This window comes from Labeo rohita, chromosome 23 (genome assembly GCF_022985175.1).
Source record: "Labeo rohita strain BAU-BD-2019 chromosome 23, IGBB_LRoh.1.0, whole genome shotgun sequence".
Classification (NCBI taxonomy): domain Eukaryota; kingdom Metazoa; phylum Chordata; class Actinopteri; order Cypriniformes; family Cyprinidae; genus Labeo; species Labeo rohita.
Window position 1 is genome coordinate 18978472 of NC_066891.1, and position 21289 is coordinate 18999760.

General features: G+C 37.6%; 1 protein-coding gene across 1 annotated transcript in view; it reads right to left on the minus strand.

Moving 5' to 3' along the window:
• flna (filamin A, alpha (actin binding protein 280)) overlaps positions 1 to 19785 on the minus strand; it is a 42286-nt gene extending 22501 nt beyond the window's left edge. The window contains 8 exon segments of the mRNA XM_051096686.1: positions 224 to 424; positions 1111 to 1273; positions 1394 to 1590; positions 2344 to 2491; positions 3115 to 3212; positions 3989 to 4240; positions 15258 to 15739; positions 19544 to 19785. Of these exon segments, the coding sequence (XP_050952643.1) occupies positions 224 to 424; positions 1111 to 1273; positions 1394 to 1590; positions 2344 to 2491; positions 3115 to 3212; positions 3989 to 4240; positions 15258 to 15636 (1438 nt within the window). The 5' untranslated portion in view covers positions 15637 to 15739; positions 19544 to 19785.
• Positions 19786 to 21289: the final 1504 nt, after the last annotated feature.

Below are 21289 nucleotides of genomic sequence, written 5' to 3' on the forward strand. Positions count from 1 at the left end.
GAGGGAAAAAAAGACAGCAAGAAAAAGCAACGCAGACAAAAAGGCATGCAGCATGACAGATAACAGAAACCTAAACTCTTATCTCAAGAAGTTTTATACATACTACTCAGCGGTAATGGCCTTTCCATGCCTCATTACAATCCTGTGTATATCCCTCTCACCTACTTCCCTTTCCTGTCTTACACACAATATATTTAACATTTAGTCCTACTCTGGCTCTTACCCTCTCCCACATGGACAGTGTAAGGGCTCTTGGAGATCTGCCCGCCAGCGAAGGTGACATAGATGGTGTGCTGGCCTTCCTGAGTGGGCTTGTAGGTGCATCGGTAGCTGCTGTTGCCCTTATCCTCAACACTGCATTCAACAGTGCCCTTCTTACCACTAGGGTCCATAATGACCACCTCAACCTCTCCTACTCCAGCACCTGAAAGAGAAAAATCTCTTATTTAATAAAAATAAATAATAATAAAAAAAAGCCTATTTTGCCTGTACATGTTATTAATTTCTTATATAATGAAATGTAACCCTGGACCAGAAAACCAGTCATAAGGGTATTTTTCTTTTTTTAATTGAGATTTATACATCAACTAAAAGCTAAATAAATAAGCTATTTGTTGATGGTTTTTAGGATAGGACAATATTTGGCTGAGATACAACTTCTTGAATATCAGGAATCTGAGGTTGGGAAAAAAAAAAAAAAAAAAAAAAAGGTTCCAGATGAAGTTCTTAGCAATGCACATTACCAATCAAAAATGAAGGTTTGATATATTTATAATAGGAAGTTACAAAAAAAATAAATAAAAAATTATTTATATATTGTATATAATAATTTTGACCCATACAATGTATTTTTGGCTATTGCTACAAATATACCCGTGCTACTTAAGATTGATTTTGTGGTCCAGGGTCACAAATATTAAACAAAAACTAAAATGCTTATTTTGCATGAACGTTGCTCGTTTAGATAAAATAAACTAAAATGTTTATTTTGTCTACTTCTATCTTTATTTAGCTAAACACAAAAATAAAAAGCTTATTTGATTTTATTTTTAAAGCATCATCATCTACAACTAAAATAAGCATAACGTATGATATACTGAGGACAAGTACCAGCTGTGTAGACATCAAAGTATGTGGTCTTGTTGGCAATGTTGCCAGCAGGCTCAAGTCCTGGGCCCTGGGCAGTGACCTTGCTGGAGTCTCCCTGAGCCATTCCCACATCCACCTCAAATGGGCTCTTGGAGATGTGTTGCCCTGCAAACAGCACTGTCACCTAGGAAAACAGACATGGTTCTATTAAAAACCAGACAAGGCTTATTTTCACTTATTTCAAATATCACAATTTGTTTATTTTTTTGCATTTTATCTTTTTTAGGTAAACACTTCTGGGCACCTTGTGTTGTCCAGTGACTTTTGGTACGTAGAATACTGAGTAGGTGCGGTTCTTGTCATTGTTGGCTGTAACTTTGGCCTCCTCACGGTGACCAGCTGGGTCCTCCACGTAAACCAGAACCTCGCCCTGACCAGCGCTGATGGTCTCAACAGTGAACACTGCCTTCTTCATCACAACATTACCTGTGGGCTCAATACCTACAAGGCACAGAACAAAATCCATGAGGTAAAACCAAATGCTAAAGATGGCTCCAATTACAACAAGACAATGACAGTAACAAGTTGCGGAAAAACAGTCATTGCATTGGCTTCCTTCGGATCCCAACATTAGGAAAGAGAGGATGAATTTAATAACTTTTCAGACCACATCAGTAAGACCTTGGTCATTCGTTCACTTCATTTTGGCGTAGATTCGTTTACAAACAAGGCACAATTTGACGCAGGATTTTCAGAAAAATGTAAACTAAAAGACGATGCTGTGCCAACGGTTTTGGATCTGACAGTCATGTTGCAATATGCAAGCGCTTTTTATTATGTGGTCACTATTGCTTTGTCTGTTTGATATGTACTGAGTATTTATGCATTTATGACGTAAATCACACCATCTATGAGGAATGTAGGCTGTCAAACATGCACAGCTATTAGCCAATCATAGTAGTGGGTGTTTACTTCAGAGTCCACAATTCGCCAATTCAAAAAAAAAAAAAAAAAAAAAAAAAAACAAAAACAAGTGTTCTGATCAGGGGGGTCAAAACAGAACCAAAAATAGCCTATTACTTCTAAATTATGGCTTTGATGTAAAAATCTTAACACTATAAGGGGACCCCAGACAACAGTACAAAATAAAAAAGGCAGTGTACGGCCCCTTTAAAATGATCAGTTTCAGACATAACTAAAATAAAAGCAAAAAAAAGGAAATAAAACTGCAATATGCAACTAGTCATGGTTTACCTGGTCCATAGGCACGGGCCTTTTTGGGGTTGAGTTTGGGCCGCAGTGGGGCACCAGGCTTGAGTTTGGCTTTGGGGAACTGGGACAGGTAAGTCATAACAGAGTGCTCGTCCACATTGGGATCAACGATTTCTTCTGGAGTGATCACCTGATAAAAAAAAAAAAAAAAAAAAAAAAGGCAAGGCATGCAAATTTGATTTGTAAAAAGGTTTAAAATGAGTTGTCATCGTGCAATATGTCTCGAAGGCATGCCCACATAGCAACGGGAAGTTTGTTACATACAAATTGACAAGTCTGTGTCATAGTAACATCAGCCCTGGGGACGGAAACATCTAACCACATGCATAACCGACGGCACGCAACATGCCAGCTTTGGCACACCATCAGCACGCGCCGTGACAAAGAAACCCCACTAGGTAGTTTCGTTATATCAGCAGAGAAAAGAGTGATTTTGAATCAGTTCCTCATTTGTCTAGTCTTTCAAAAAATACGAGCTCATAAGCACTACTGTAATACTATGGTGAGATCGCATACTGCAACTGTACAGTTTTGACCAAGGTGAAAATGGCATGTGGCGTGACAAAGACTTAAGTTTTTTTTTTTTTTTTTTTCATTCGCTTCCTTTCCAATTCAGATCATGATGAAACCACAAAACCCATGGCTGCTGCACTGAATTAGAAACATGCCAGGTAGCGGCTCTAGAACATTCTGTTCTCGGATTATTCAGGAGTTAATGAAAAGGCAAGCGATGAATAAATTGAGATAAAGCACCTGAGGAACACCAAGCCAGTCATCAGCCTGCTGCATGGCCTCCCTGGCATTGTCCACAGGCTTGGTCTGGTCCCAGGAATCCCAGTCTGGACAAAGACCTGCAAACAAAAAAGAAAACAAATATACATATATTTGTCATTGTTTTGTTTTATAAAGACTGTGCCAGACTAGTTTTGTAACACTTGCTGGTCTTGCTATTGACAGCATGGAGAGAAGAAAAAAAAATAAAACAAAAAAAAAAAAATTGCGGTTAAGTAAGGTTAACTAATCAGCTGAAAACTGATTAAATGAATTTATTACTAAAAACCATGTGGGGACCTCTTCGAATAGTAATAAAATAAAATTAAATAAAATGTATCCACCTTTTTTGATTTGTATTTTTTTTTTTTTGATTTGTAAATTTTAAGGGTTTGGCTTCCGGTCTCATTTTTAGCTGTACAAAACAGCTCGTTTTGCTGCTTGATGCTGCAAATTTTACAATACTCCTCCTAGGATTTCCAACTGATTGTCATCAAACTCTGTCAACATGATCAAGACATTGGGGACGCAAAATTGCTAAATTATTTTTAATACCTTGAATGGTTTGTCCATGGCGAGGCAACAAAGTTATGGTTGTGTCATACCATGTTATTTTAATGTATTATCTTAATTATGAACACACTGGTTTGTAGCACAAACAGTTTTACCACTTACTGCACGTTGTTTGGCAAATGAACAAAGTCTCACCCATAGGCTTACTTCCTCAAAGAAAAAGGTGGACATATTCAAGTCTACTAATCATGATTACATCATTCAGGTAGTCTGACTGTGACAAATAGGAATACCAAATTTAAGAATCTCTCAATCCCCCCAAATGCCATCTCAGATCTTTTACCTGGAGCACAACTGTCCACCAAAGCACCAAGGGCTTTTCCTGACTGCCAATCCCGACTGAAGTTGGTGATGGGCAGCTCGGGCAGCTTGTTCTGGATCCATCCGAGCAGCCTCTGTTTGGGCGTCTTCTGCTTGCTTTCTTCGGTCTCTTCTTCCTCGTCCCACATGGGCATGGAGATGGAATAATGGAGAATAAGAGTCCATATCAGACCCAGAATCAGCTTCAGGTTCCCATCCACTATGGCCTTACTATCTGTAAACAAAGAGACAGAGAGAAGAGTTACACAGTTTGCCAAAACACATTGGGAGTAAGATTTTTATCTTCTGAGGGCATCTGTATAAGTAAAGCTGGAACAAATCCTTTTATCACTCGGCACAAGATGGTGCAATATCATGCAGACCATTGTACAAATAGTCACCAAAACAATGAAGCACTTGTATCTCGCACTGCACATTTGAATCATTCAGACTTAAAAGCTGGCAAGACTTCAGATTCAGAGTGCAGATGATAATCAAAGGAGACATTTGTGGATTAAATCTAGATGGGAATCATTTCAGTACAGAATTTCAATTTGAAATCTGACAGCCAGACAAAGTCTGATAGCCTTTTATTATTTGTTCTGCTCTTGATCTATTCATAAAAAGATGTAAATAAATGTAAACCCCATCTCCTCCTCTGGTCGCTCCACCCTGTGTCGACATCAAGATCTGATCTACGCCCTCATACAACACTTTCACACTTCCCTTTCCCTTGCCATCTCTCTTTAACAAGAGCATACGCCCATCCGAAATGTGGTTATAGGCTCGTACACGCGCCCTGAGATACAGAAGAGCGAGACACAAAATTTCAAAGCACAGACAGAACATGACCATGAGACCATGTAAAAGGCATTTTAAGACAGAACAAAGACATGTTTGAGGATAATGTGGATAAATGTTCTTTGATGGCGCACACATGACCCTGGGGAGGACTTGGGCAGGGCAGCACAACTCAGTGCAACTTCCTGTTTTAACTGACACATGCTCCACTGAGGATGCAGTTAACCTTGCAAGGGACAAAAGGGTGGGGTTTTGATACAATCCAGTTAACAATGTGTGCTACCAGTAGTAATTTAACATGTGGTCTAAACTGAAACACACTGATTTGGTAGTTCATAGCCAAAGTGACACCCTTTGTTTCAGCATTTATTAATCTTAATAATTTCAAAATGTAACAATACATTGTATAGGTCAAAATTATTGATTTTTCTTTTATGCCAAAATCATTAGGCTATTAAGTAAAGATAATGTTCCATGAAGATATTTTGTAAACCTCCTACCATAAATACCAAAACACATTTTCTTATCTTTTTCATTTTTTTTTTTTTTTTTTGCACCCTCAGATTCCAGATTTTCAAAAAATCTCAACCAAATATTATCCTATTCTAACAAAACCATACATCAATGAAAAGCTTTATTTAGCTTTCAGATGATGTAAAAATCCCAATATCAAAAATGGGAAATGGGATCTCAGTTTCAAAACGACAAAATGACTTGCAGGCCAGGGTCACATTTAAAAAAAAAAAAAAAAAAAAAAAAAAAAAAAACAAAAAAAACTGTGAACACTTGGATTAAACTACACAATTCATACAGATTATTTTTACAATTAAGTTTCCAAATCATCAAGGTTGAAGAAACAAGACTTTCACAACACAAGATAAATGGCTGTTTTAATTTTGTGTGTAAACTACCCCTTTAAAACCCTAACACAACTCAATCTATGAGTAAATCATTGCCTCAAGGAGGAAAGAAAGCATTTGAACAGTTCATAAATAGACTCAAAATGAATGCACTGTATATTATGAGATCTCACATAACATTTTATCCCCCTCCTGACCCGTTCCAGTTATCCAACAGCGCTTGTTTGGCCATGTAAAATAATACATTCGCATTTTTCTCTAGTTCTGGTCTCCCGGTGCGGTTTACAAACCATGAGCCCCCAGAGTCTGCTGGAATTCATCTTGGCTTCTGGTGAAGGTGCTGTTGAACCCTTTCTGATCCCTTTATTCACAGACCAAACACACTGGGCATGTCTTTCAGCATCGAAGCAATAATATGGAAATTTATGAAGCCATAAAGAAGTGCCATTATGGTTAATGCTGGAAGGGGAAGTTTAAGTATCACCAAACTCTTCCAGAGTCAGCTCAAGTGTAACTTTGTGACTCTGGTGCATCCCCAAGGGTACAGAAGGCGAAAAAACCGAGTGAAATATTAGAAACAAACCCAGGTCAGCATAATACAATAGTGCGGACTATGACGGCTGACTATTACAGTCTGATTCACGGTTATGGCAGTAAAGAGAGGACAGAGAAATAACAAAAAGATAGAAGGAAATGTGTTATTACATGCAATCTTGTTGGCACTTGTTTAAGGTATTAGGAGGCGGACTTTACCATCAACTCAAAGCAGGGCAAGGCTTACATAGACATCCTGAGGGCTGTGCAATTAAAATGATCCAGTGTTATTTGTGTCATGCAGCATTTATTTTTGGCCTTTAGGGCCTTGGGACTTGATCTGCTTTTGACATTTCTTAAAATCCAGCTCATTTCATATGGCTAAAGTCACAGGAAAAACCTTAATGCTCAATGGAATTGGGATTAAGTGGGCGTGCATTTAAAATTCATGCCATCTTATTCATCTCCCCCCCAACGTCCCACCCTCACAGACAGAAAAGCATGCTGTGGTTTATGGTTCCTGAGAATCTGATGAATGAGTAAAAGTGTAATGTGAGCTGAAGTTTCAAGACAACTTTTAGGGGTGCATTTGGGATGGGGGTAGGATGTTTGAGCGAAGAGTCTACTAGTCAGCATGAGCCCTATGTAATTAGGCTGATTTAGAGTCATGTACCACATTGATCAAAAGTATTTTTAGGAGGCGTTCACATAGACTGCGTTCTTTGTTTTAGAAACTCTTAAATGAAGCGTATAAGAACAGAAAACGAAAACATTTTCAGAAGAATGTTTTAGTATTTCTGTACGATCATAAGGTAAGATGATTAATTTAAAAAAAAATCTTTGAGAGAGCTGACAAACTTACAGAAAACTAAAATTCATCTGACAGATCAGTCTCAAATCCCGCTTTAAAGGGAACCCCAGATTTTAAGACTTGTGCGGCTTAATGTAAATGGCTGCACTCTGTGAGCTACTAGCTTTAATCGTTGCTATTTTTACCGTAACACAAGCCACATTGTGCGGCTTTTGGTCGTAATTTTTAGTCGGAGACCAAAAAGAGAAGCGATGCAAGTCGTCACTGCTGTTCCTAGTGATAAGAGGAGAAAAGAATGGGAAGATGCCTGTGGATGAATAAAACATCTTAAAGACCAGCGTCTTTGTTCTCTCCACTTCAGCCCTGACACCTTTAAGGCTTTTAGTAGACCACAGCTACTGACAGAGCTTACAAACGACAGAAACAAGAAACGCTAGGTGCCATCCTGACAGGAAGTAAACATGCCAACGCTGGTCATGACGCGGAAAATCTATGGTATCGCATTTGGTTTAAGCCTATACTTATATTCATCGCAACCTGTAAGCTCTTTCAATAGCTGTTGTCACTGTATCACTATTTTATTTTCAGAGTTGTGCTGCGGTAAAAACAGCAACAGGTAGTGCCAGTAGCTGCTAGTCCAAAAGTCCAAAATATGTATAAAACACGGTGTTTTTTTTATATAATGCAAATCTTTCATTAGTTCTCTACTACATATTTCAGTAAGAGATATCATTCATGTTACATTAAGCCATACAAGTCTTAAAACCCTAATAGTTCCCTTGCTAAAAATATTAAAGAAAACAAACCAAAAAATTAAATTGTTGACCTCACTAACCAATTAGTTGGTTCATGAACAACCACTCGACTATCCGGAACCATGTCTATATGCGGTGTGTGGGGGTCGGAGGGGGATACAAGCCCGGTGACGCACTGCACACAATGGCAAACATATGAAACATGACAGGAATCTGTGTTGCTGCAGCATTCCCACCACACACTGCAGGAAACACACACAGCACACTCATTCCTTTTAAGGACATTTGTAGTCACAGCTCTCTATCAAATTCCCAAAACATGAATCTCACGTTCGAGAGAGAACACTGGCAGTGAGTAAGAGAAGATAAATCAAGGGAGACTGAGAAGTGAGGGGCAGAACCAAAAAAAAAAAAAAAAAAAAAAAAAAAAAAAAAAGACTGGGGCTAAAACAGTCAAAGACAAAATATACAAAGGACAGAGATAGCCTGTGTTCGAAACCCAAGGAAGCCACATTTCTGACCAGTCACTTGATAACTAAACTTGATGTTTTCTGCATGAAAGCATCATGACATCATGTCTGATGATCCAACACAAATTTAGAGATTTAGAGATAACCAAAGCAAATATTTGGAGACCATAATGCTTATTTGAGTCATAACGCACTCAGATTAATTTAAACCGCTCCATTAGAAACCATTTTTTTCCCCACCAACCACTGACCACATAAAAATAATTGTAGGTTAAATGCAACAATATGAAGCCAATCAAATGAAGGCATCATTTGGGAGGACTCAGATGTCCTTTGTTATGTTTCTGCCTCCCTGTACCGCTTGCCAAGCTTTCGGACACAACCATGGACTTGGACAGGGAGTGACGGAGAATGGGTTGGGGAGTCGTGGCCTTCCTGTCTGAGCCATGTTGGAGTGCTGAGTCATCATATAGTGGATCAGAGCACCGATTCATTCCCATGACTCACCCTCTGTCTGGACCTGCCAAATAACCTCAGCCACTCTGACATCAGCCCTCACCCTTGACCCCACACCGTCAGACAACATAACACACTGCAGATGTCTGAAGAATGCTGAGGATAAGGAGGAGTGTTCGTCCCCGACATACATTTCATAAGAAAATGTCACATATTTTAGCTTGATAATGAGCCATATAACTTTTCATTCACAAAGTTGAGGTCATTTTCCAGCAGTGGGGGTTTCATGTTTGTACACGGCCGTAGACGAGGATTGAGGAAATTGCACACATTCCAAAAAGGTCTTATCATCATGGTCAGGACGTCTACACACAAATGCAATCAGAGACATGGAAAAGTTGACAGGGCTGACCCCCCTTCTGTTTCTCTAGTCTACGGAGACATCTCTTTCCTCTGTGGAACACAAAATATGATGTTTAAAAAAAAAACAAAAAAACATGTTTGTTTAGTTCAAAAACTGGAAGAGAATGTTGTTTGGACCACAGTGTTGTTTAAAATATTTGTGTTCCGCAAAAGGAAAAATCAAAGTTTGGAATGCTAGTTTACTCAAACAGGACAAATTGATTTTTTTTGGATGAACTATCTCTTTAAATGGAAGTCATTTGAATTTCTTCCTTGTGGTGACATACTTCTGAATAAAACAAATTATTGGGGGGGATAATAATAATAATAATAATAATAATAATAATAATAATAATAATAATAATCATAATAATAATAATCATAATAATAATAATCATAATAATAATAATCATAATAATAATAATAATAATAATAATAATAATAATAATAATAAGTAATAGGGCGGGACTTGGTCCTGGGCATCAGTTGATAATTGGATGGAGGCAGATCTGAAAAATAGCTTGCAGTAAATTGGAAGACCGTAAGCAAACTATGTGATTGGAGAAATTTATAACAATAGCCAAAAATACATTGCATTGGTCAAAATTATTGACTTTTCTTTTATGCCAAAAATCATTAGAATATTAAGTAAAGATCAAGTTCCATGAAGATGCATACTACCGGAAATATCAAAACTTAAATTTTTATTAGTAATATGCATCAAGAACTTAATTTGGACAACTTTAAAGGATTTTCTCAGTATTTTGACATTTTTGCACAATCAGATTCCATAATCAAATAGTCCCAATCTCAGCAAAATATTGTCCTATCCTAACAAACCATACATCAATGGCCTGTCAGCATTCGGATGATTTACATATATTATATTATATTATATTATATTATATAATATATATTTATTGTGCACTGATGAATAGTTTACAATATATAAAACAGATTATGAAAAAAAAAAAAAAAAAAAACACTTACGCAATCTTTAAGCGATAACTTTTTTTTTTTTTTTTTTTTTTTTTAACTAGGGTACCTGTACTTTCTCAGATATAACATTATATGTGACTCAATGTTACATTTCATTGTAATGCCATGATAAACTTTCACCACATTGGCCGCCCGCAATGACACTAGTGCTAGTTGGCGTGTTTCTTTATCTCAAACATCTGCAGTTTGAAGAACTTAAAGCATGAAAACAACTGTTAAGGTCTTAATGAGGAACATGTGGCATAGAAATGTCGAGTTCTGTTCATCCCGGCTTTGGTTTTCAAAACCGAGCACATCCAATACATGCATTTTAAGAGCATGAACTCTGCAAGAAAACTTCCTTTTCTTTTACTTTCTATGACTTCCAAATGTCCCTCCCTCCTTTCCGCCCTCTTTCTCACTCACTCTCTCTCTGGAAATGTTCCCCTTGGTTTTTTAGCCTTAAAAGGGCAGAAGCAAACTTGATCCTGGCAGGCCACCCATTCCCTTGCACAGGGGTTTCTGATTACAGCTGCGAGAGGGAGGGAACAGGAGGAGGCAGAGAAAGGAAGGGAAGAAGTGAGGGAGGGAAAACTGACTAGAGCAGAAAACTGCTGTGGTAGTGCTTTTGTAAAACCCCATATTGACAGAGCTGGATTGTCATTTGGCTCAGTTGTGTAGAGGCTGGACGGAAACCAGTTCCATCAACTTCACCTCAGAAAAAGAGGCCAGGAGAGCATCTGTCCATATTAAAAATATGATTTGGATTACGTCAAAGCTTATAGAGCACACAATCCATATATCTATATATCATATACAGGCATACAATGCCAGCCTAAAGCGGTGTTTGGTGATTTCCATTCATCAGCAGCTCTGCCAGTGTGACCGCATACGTAAATCTCTGCTCTTAAGTAAGGGTGGAGATAAATGCCTAGGGACAATCTGATAAGTGCAAATTGTGCTGGATTCTTTTCCTGAAACCATCAAGCATGAATCACCCCTACGATCTCCCATTGAAAGTCATCTTATATCAACATGCAAAAAAAGAAAAATTGGTGACTCACTGATAAATCAAGGAAGTTCCATGCAATTACACCCATTAGAAACACCCCCACCACCATCCGCCCTTTCTCGATCCCACTTGCACTTCTCTTATTTGCAATCCATCTCCCTTTGACCCACCTCTCTTCACCCAAAATAAATAATTCATATCCTCCATCTAAAAATATTGCAAAACACACCATTTCTTTGCATTATCTCAACAACTCCAGCCAAATTCAACTTCTTATCTCCAAAAAGGAGGAGGAGAAAAAAAAAAAAAAAAAACTGCAGCAGAGGTTTCCCCCCTTTCATCAATTGCCTAGCCACATTCCATTTTATTCACCTTGATTCACCGTCTCCTCTCCAGGTTGCGTTCCTACTTATCCGGTCTACCTACCTACATATTTGTCTGTCTTGGTTTGCAGTCGTGAGGCTTTTCGAAGAATATAGAGCGCGTGGCAGATGTCTTCATGTGGTTTTGATGCAGTGGTGCTCTCTAGTAGGGTGGCAAGGACCTTAAAAAAACCTTCTTTTGTTTTACAGTAAAGTGGAACTTCAACATCTGAGTCACAAAGTGTCATTCAAGTGCAAAAATCACCTAATTCTTCCATTTACACAGAGATTTGGAGATTCAAGTGTGGCCAAGTAAAAGAGCACTGACAATACAAACAAAAAACGGTAAAACCACATGGAGGTTGGGTTGCGAGACTTGCCACAGGGTGCTTTCCAGTGTGGTGAAGGGTGTGAGGGTACACAATCACGCACACTTGCACACATGCCACTTATTTTGCTGGTCCAAGTACACCCAGTGTACTACAGTTCATGCCAACCTGAATTTTACTCGCATTTAAAGCAGCTGCAGTGACGTGAAAGTGCCATTCAAGAGCACTCATAAGTAAAATCCCTTTCACAACAGATTTTTAACGTCTAGCATAGAACTACCTACAACCCTAAAGAGAGTCCACCTGTCACTATAAAAGAGCTCAGCATCCAACTCCCATGACACTTAAGCCAGACGTCCTACTAGACACTCGTGTACTTAAACAGCTCCCATTAAATTCCAAATATATTGTGTTTTATTTTTTTATATAATTTAAAGGACAATATGTGAAGAACTGGGCATATTTTACATCAGGTTTTGATTCAAATACAATTCATAAAAAGACTAAACTATAAAAGATGTTAAGAACAGTCGAATTCAGAAAACGGCTTCAAATCAAGGTCTAACATTGAGATTCATTTCAGAGCTGGTTGGTTTGGTTCACGTCTTAGAACTTTGTTCACTTTTTTTTTTAATCCCCATGAAGAAAATGAATGGGAAAAATACTTCCGCAACAAAGGCAGTTGAAAAAGTGCCCCACTGCTGCGCTCCATTGCCACAGGACTATCGCCCAAATGAACAGGAAATCCTGCCATTTGCCAATAAAGCACATGAACATCAAGAAGCCTCCCTTAGCCACGGACCTGTTAAATAATTATGTTCCTCTCCATTTAGCTCTACAACTCTATTTACAAATAAAATGTTTTCGTTTTTGAAGAAAATTATGCTTAAAACTGCTGCTTTCGACAAAAACACTGAAAAGCTAAGTGTTCTAAAGTGAGAATAATTAAATACGAACAGGAAAGACTTGAACCTGGCAACAAACTCAAGATAAGTGATCAGAACAAAACTCATTTCAGAGACTCTAAGTCATTACACAACAGGCCACAAATGTTTAATAAAGTCAGTCTATTCTGCACCTATAGGCATATACTTAACAGAATCAAGTCTTGACATGCAACTCACTTTGAGAAGCTCAAAGACAATTATATTCAAACTCATTGTTCTGACTCCATACTGAAGCATTACCGCACAAGACACCGAACAACTTTTGTTGAACAGCATTAATTATTCTTAATTCTAAATATGTTTAAAAGGGCTGTGCGGATCAAGATCATGTTTTGATACAGCACATTTATGTACTAACACGCCAGATGAAGAAACCGATTAGAGCGTCCCTAGGCTCCACACTTGAAAGCGCTTTTATGAGCCCCACCCAGATGAAGACGGAGATACAGCGCTGTCATGCTCTTTCAAACATTGCAAGGCAGCTTTATATTCGTATAGACAGGTAAAATATGAGGCCTGTCATGACAGGGGAACACGCATACCACCGTTATACATGCTCACACACAAGTACATATTTAGTCATCTCTGCACGTTTATGTTTTGGTGTTCTTACTGCCAGGCAATCACATTATCAACGATACAAACAGTCCCAGTTACTAAAAAACACAGCAATGACTAGAAAAAAACACAAAATGCCCTGCCAATAAGGATATTAAATTCCTAAGGATGCAAATAACTCGCATGGTAAAGAAAACGCTTCAGAGGCTGTGAGATGCCATTATAAAGTACAACTACACCTGTTGGTGAGCAACTCTGAGTCTTGCAAAACTGTTTGCTCATTAACAGTAAGGGATGAAGGTGTTTCCAAGTACAAATATTGAGAAATTGCTGAATAATCCTTGATTGCAACATCTAAGAGGATGTTTATTTATGCCCTCCGGGCACTGTTGGGAATCTCTCCCATTAAGAACAAAACCCTATAGCCATTGGGTCGTGCCATTGCTGATGAAAGCATGGGCTTCCTGTAAAGAACAAATTATACTAAAACACTAAAGGCAGAATAGTCCACCGGGACCAAAAACCTTGGAGTTCAAAAGCCATTTTAAACTTGGAAATTGGCAAAAACCTTTTAGGCCAAATTATGAAAAATGGCAGAAAATTAAGTTAAACTAAAGAAACTGCACTATTTCTAGAACATGAATCGAAGATGCAAATTTGTAATACTGAACATGTGACTTTCAGTAGACCTTGCTCCACTGAAGCTCAAGATTCTCTTCTCAAATCAAGCAGGAAAACACAAAATTCACAAGTTTGTGTAAAACCGTAACGCACGGAGCTGTCATTAAATCAAAAAGGAATATTTTATGGGATATTTTATTATATGGTTATTTTACTTTACAATAACCCAGCTTTTCTCGAAATTTGCTGAGCAATTTTTTGTTGTAATAAAGGGGAAATGCTAAAATGCAATCTTGTACGAATGAACTTCAATTAGAAGTAGAAAAGTGAATGACTTTGTATTTGCACAATTCCACCAACCGAATTTAAAAATAAATAAATAAAGCAGGCTGTATCTGCTGGGTGAAACTACACGTAAACACACTTCAAAATCTAATTCAGTATCAAAAGCATTCAAAGAACTGATGATCCAATACAGATCAACTCTGCAGCGCTAGTGCCTGAAATAAACCATAAACTGGAGGGCGTGTCACTGTGTTAGTCAGCCATCAATCACAACCAGCGCTGAATGAAGGAACCGTGTCTCAACATCTCTAACAAGCAATGTTGTGCAACATGATGTTCTAATTCCTCCGTTAAAACGTTGACACCCAAACAACCATCTTAAATTTTGATGAAGACAGCTGTGCTCCTCATGAGAGGAAGGCGTGTCTTGGATCGATTTTTCTACTTTGCGCCACCGGTGAACAACATGTTCACTGATTCACTGTTCACTGAATTAAAATTAGAGACACTGACAAAAAAAAGCCAAAAATTAAAACTTGAGTGAACATTCCCATTAGGAGCAACAGCACAGTTTTCCACCCTTTTCGCCCTCGAGCATCAATATTTAACAACAAGAAGTAGTTTTGGTGCACCGATTCAGTTTTGCCTCATTCAGCACTCAAACTAGGGTTAAACCACCCTAAACTACTCGCCACGGTGTCTGCTGTTGCTTTACGACATTCGGGGCTGGACTTACAACAGTTGAATGGAGCGCCTGTGGTTCCCTCACTTCTTTGTCAGATTCTCAAGTGCAAAGACGATTAAAGGAACATATTTTCACAACCATCTGCGCGAGCAACAAGTTACAAAAAGTCCACGTGCAACTTGTAGCAATGCTGCAACTGTACACAAAACAACCCGTGGCCACAGAGGCCTTTATTTCCATCATTCTTTCCCGTTATTTTGTGGCCTTCCTGAAATTTCATGCCCTGTTTAACACACAAAATTCGGGTGGTACAAACAGAGGACTAGATTCCAAAAACACACTGAGACTATATTTAATAAAGTGGAACGATTAAAATCAGAACATACCTATAGACACCAGCTTGATGTTTTCCCTGTCGAGGAACTCCAGAGCCACGGAGACGTTCTCCAGCTGCATCTGTCTGAACGTGGGGCGCTGGTTGTACTTGCGGAACATCTTCTTCTGGCTGAGCACCTCCAGAAGCGCGATCAGCCGGAGCCCATCGCTCAGGTCCGTCTGCAGGTTCGCTATGCGCTTATTGACACATTTCAGATGCTCGTTGCACCAACGCGTGAATGTGTTCTGCTGGATCTTCTTCCATGGCGCGTCCTCGGCGAGATCTTTCTCTGTAGCGGGCATGTCTGCGTCCTTGTCCGGGGAGAGAGAAGCGTTGGATAGGGGAGCGGCGGCGGCGCTCGACTGGTGGGGGCGTGTGTGTTGACTCATTTTTATCGACTCGGGTCTCCTGCACTAATTCGCTGTCTCGCTTTTTGGGTGGAGTCTTGTGGAATTGTACAATTTGTGTGCTCTTCTTTCCAAAGTTATGTGACTGGAAGGGAAAACAGAGATTTGACTGAAATCAGGCTAAAATACACATGCGTTTAATTACAGTTGTGTTTCTCAAGTACGTGGGCATTTTTAAACAGTTGATCTGTAAAACTTGTTCAGGTTTTAAGAAGTTGCTGAATGAAAGTATGTCATTGTGTCATTCATTTAATCGTTTAAGCTGGACGTTCGACAATCGGTCTGAAAACAGCTCACATGATGCAGCATTCACGGGATATTACGCAATGTCTAGTGTGCATGTTGCGTTTGCATGAAAAAAAAATGACACGAAACATCGTCCAAAATCAATATTCCAAGTATACCTCGTCTGAGGTGAAAAAGCGATTTCAATTAATTCATTTGTGTTACACAACATTTAAAGCGCTGTTAATCTACTGTTTTGTCATATGTATAAAAATATGAATACTTAAATGGTGTTTCACTTTATGCATTTATCAACACTAAGGGGTAAATCTAAGCAAATGTTCTACTTTGCAATTTTAATGTGTTGACGTAATACCACCAATTATCAAATTATGAACTGCTGTTGAATAAGGTATCCAAACAGCTTAAAGTGCAAATTCACAGTAGATGAGTAAGAAAGTTGAAAATATGTCTAAAGAATGTGCTTGAATACCCAAGGTGTACATATACAAATCTTGGCAGGATCTCCATCCTCTCCAAGCCACAAAACAGAAAAATTTTAGAACTGCATTAATCCCACATTTGACTAAATAAGGCAAATGAGCCAAAACAGTATGTGAGGACGCAGTCCAAAAAGAATGTTTCCCTTCAGAGCTTTTTTTTCAGCGTTTGTCTCTCCAGGAGAATCTGTGGAATGCCCTTCATGTAATGAGCCACCGATGCCCCCGACCCCCTCTCCAATTCCCCGCCCCCATCATAAAACTTGTACATAACCACATAACTCTGCCCTTATTCTCTGTCTCATTCAAATTTAGGCTCAGGCAAGGCCTGGTATTTTTGAGAAAGCATAAGATAAGACTCAGACCAGGTATTAAGCTTTCATTACAGTCTCACAACTTATAAAACCATTAGGTTTAAATCACGTCACACTCAAAATCCCCAACTTCATTCATAACTTGGTATTCATTGTCCTTGTGTAACTTTCTGTCTCATTGTTTTTTTTCCAGTCAACAAATCATTAATGTCCTATTGTTCTCAAATCCCATGTGAAATTATAATCTACAATGCAGTCTAACTGTAAATAGGCCAGTTGCTCAGAAACAAAGGAAGAACAAACAAGTCAGGCATTCAGAACAAGGCACCACTGCAGCCATATTGTAATTTGGCGTCACCTGCAGGAAATATGAAGTATGACAGTCTGATTTTTTGTTTCTAGTATCCTAACAGGTCCATACCCAACACTTACTGATGGTAAAAATAAAGCATCATTTAAAATCTGGTTTATAATTTGATTTTCAGTCATGGATGTTAAATGTTAAAACTTTTAGTTTTTAGTTTTATGTATAATGTTAACACAAACTACATATCTGTTTTTGTTTTTTTTTTTAGTTTAAAAACAGAAATGTGTCTAAACAAGCAGGATGGTTTGTAAAATTTTCTAGTGCACTTTTAATGGACCCACAAATATTGCACAAAATGGGATTTTATAGATTTCTTCTCTAACATGTAATAGACAAATAAGGCAATATTATGAGTCACATAGCTGAAAAGCACACTGTGTTACACTCCCCAGTCTCCCTTATGACAGAAAACTGTTAACTCCCAGCTGTTGACAATAGCGAACTTATCTGAAGGAAACCCTAATAATAATAATCACTGAGTAATTTCATACATGTCATTAACATGCTTTCAGTGTAGTGAGTTCAGCCAAAATACATGTATCCATTTAACCTTAATTAAATCATTATAACATTAGGTTCATTTGAGGACAAAATTTTTTAAAAAATAGTGAAGTGAAGATGGCACAGGATGGTGCGATTCAGCCATGCTGAAAATAGTGGTTAACCCACATAACTGGCTGTCAGCCACAAACACTGATGTGCATCTCATCTGCACCAGTGAAAAACACAGATTACACACTGAGGGAGAGAATGGCACCATGGGTATTTTTGTAAAGGTGTTTTACTCGTGTGTCAACAGGATGTGGCTTTTGCTGCTGCATGTGCACATGGAAACCAAACAGAATAATATAAACAGTAAAGTTGTTTTAATGCTGTCAAATCGATTAATCATAATTAATCACATCCAAAATAAAAGTTTGTGTTTACATAACCTATGTGTGTGTGCTGAGTATATTTATGTTTATATAGAAACACACACATACATATATATATTTAAAAAAAAAAATGCATGTAATATATATTTATATATAATATGAGTCACATATAAATATGAATACATATATACATCTAAATACTTATTAAACATATACATGTACGTTCGTGTATTGATATATACACAGCACAAGCACATATATTACGTAAACAGACTTTTAGTTTGGATGCGATTAATTGCGATGAATCGATGTGACAGCGCTATTTTAAATGCAAATCATTAAAACACTGCAAGTGAAAAGGGCTAGTTGTCACATTTTTTACTTAAGCAAAGTTCCTCAGAGCAGGTTGAATGGAGCAAGTAAATAGCCTTGGATACTAAAAAATAATTTTAAAAAAATCTACTGAACATTTCAATCACTGATGCCCAGGAAAAAAAGAGTAGGCTTACTAAAAGCAGCTTCACACTTTATGGAGCTTGCTAAATATAAATGCAAATGTGACAACTTGCCCCACCCACACATTTATTTAAAATAAAATACTATATTTACACAAATGCAATCCAACGTTTCAAATGAACAAATGAAATGTGCTTTCATTCATAGCTGGCTCGAATGTACGCCAGTGTGGTTTTATTGTGCTCACTTATTTAACCAACAGCTATAGCAAAAATATAATGATACTGTAATTTTATTTTGGAGGACATAATTCACCAAAATAACCCCAGTTTGAACTTTGTGCTTGAAACCAACGTACAAAACGACTGCTGGAGAAAACACACATTAACCAGACTTTTAACTCAAAACATTATAGCGACTCTGATATAAAGCTCTTGTATCGCCTATAAAGGAAGAAAAATGCGTGTTTTACTGTAAAACCTAATGTTTTATGTACAGCAGCACGAGCCTCACTGTCTCACGACTGCACGACTGTCATCCAGGTGAGGTCGCGATGTTTAGTGCAAGATTTTCCTCGAGCATGGGGGGGCGCGCGCAACTCTCACTTCAAAGGATGAAGAGCGCGCAGACCTTTCCATATTTTCCCTTATTTGGTGAGGAGGCCTTAATTAGATTACGAGAGTGATGCGCCAAAACTTCTGAAGAGCATTAAATTTATACACTTTTTGTAAATGACCTGCGTTAATAATTTGAAATCAATAGTAAAGTTTGGATTTGCATTTACAGAGCCTACAAAGCCTTTTCATATCAACTAATTTTTAATTATAATTAGCTTGTTTCGTAGCATTCTCCTTATTCAATATTGTATAGGTACGCCCTCATGTCGTTAAGCATGCAGGGCATTTATAAGTACGCAGAATATGATATCCAGTCATTCAGCACAATTACGGACACTACGCTGCATGCGATACACCCATCCCGCTACAAGCAACATTTACGGAAAATGCAAGACGTTTGGTGGTTAAAGTCTGCGTCAGTTTTTTTTTTTTTTTTTTTTAAAGCGAACTAAGATTTGACGCAAAACCGGCTCAAAAGCACTTCATGCAAAACAAAACATGCCTCGCAGCAGTGAATAGAGGTTTCAAAACTTACATTTTGATGCTTGTGTTGATGTAATTCTCGTTGCTGTATCCCTTCGGAGTCTGCGTGTGGCACAGGCAGCAGAGAGTGAACTTCACTGTACCACAGTGCAGAAATCTCACTGTACGACCCTCCCGGACCGGACGAGTGTCCCTGGAGGAAAAGGCTTGCTAGCTGAGCTCGAGAAAAAACCACTAGTGACACCCCTTAGTCGTTTCTGCCTCCTTCTGTCCTCTCTGGTCTTAATGCGAGAACCTTAATTGGTAAAGTATCAAAGAGGGGGGTTACTCTTCTGCTCGAGCTGACGTGATACCGGCGGCCGCGCCTTCAGATTGTAAAGGTATGATGTCACCCTGTTCAGAGCGCCTGTATCTGCTCCATCTGCCTGATGCCTGAACACTGTTGCTGCTGCTCAACAAAGAGCTTCGCCTGGCTGTTTAATACCAACAGCTACGGTGCAAGTCCAGAAGTAATGATATCCATTTCATTTTGAACTTCCATTGTTCACACAACATGCTTTTTCCTCAAGACACGTTGGAATTTATTCAACCATTATAAAGCACAGGGAAAATAAACTTAACCAGTTTAAAGATTTTTAATGTTTTTTTAAAGAAGTCTCTTCTGCTCACCAAGCCTGCGTTTATTTGATCCAAAATACAGTACAATTTTAAAATGTTTTTACTATTTAAAATATCTGTTTTCTGTTTGAATATATTTTAAAATGTAATTTATTCCTGTGATCAAAGCTACATTTTTAGCATCATCACTCCAGTCTTCAGTGTCACATGATCCTTTGGAAAAATTCTAATATACTGATTTGCGGTTCGAGAAACATTTTTTATTATTATTATCAATATTTAAAACAGCGAGTACATTTTTTCAGGATTCTTTGATAAATAAAAAGATTTAAAGACTGTATTTATCTAAAAAGCTTTTGTAACATTAATACACTATACCATTCAAAAGCTTGGAGTCAGTATAATTTTTTGAAAGAAATGATAGAAATTTATAGTTTTATTTAGCAAGGATGCTTTAAATTGATCAAAAGTGATGATAAAGACTTGTATTTCCTTTGAAAATTATTCTAATATGCTGATTTGCTATTCAAGAAACATTTTTTATTATTATTATCAGTATTTAAAACAGTTTAGTACATTTTTTCATGATTCTTGATGAATAAAAAGATTCAAAGATCAGCATTTATCTGAAATAAAAAGCATTTGTAACATTAATACACTATACCATTCAAAAGCTTGGAGTCAGTATATATATATATATATATATATATACATTTTTTTTTTTTTGGAAAGAAATTATAGAAATTCTTACTTTTTTAGCAAGGATGCTTTACTTGATCAAAAAGACATTTTTTAATGTTACAAAAGATTCTTTTTCAGATAAATGCTGTTCTTCTGAACTTTCTATTCATCAAAGAAACCTGAAAAAATTAACTCAGCTGTTTTCAACATAATAATAATTTTTTATTTTTTTTTTTGAGCAGCAAATCAAAATATTAGAATGATTGATAATGATGCTAAAAAACAGCTTTGAAATCACAGGAATAAATTACATTTGTTCAATATATTCAAATAGAAAACAGTTATTTTAAATAGTAAAAATGCTTCAGAATTTGACTGTTTTTGCTGTACTAGGGATCAAATAAATGCAGGCTTGGTGAGTAGAAGAGAATTCTTTAGAAAACATTAAAAATCTTACTGTTCAAAAACTTTTGACTGGTAGTGTATGTCATAAGGGTCA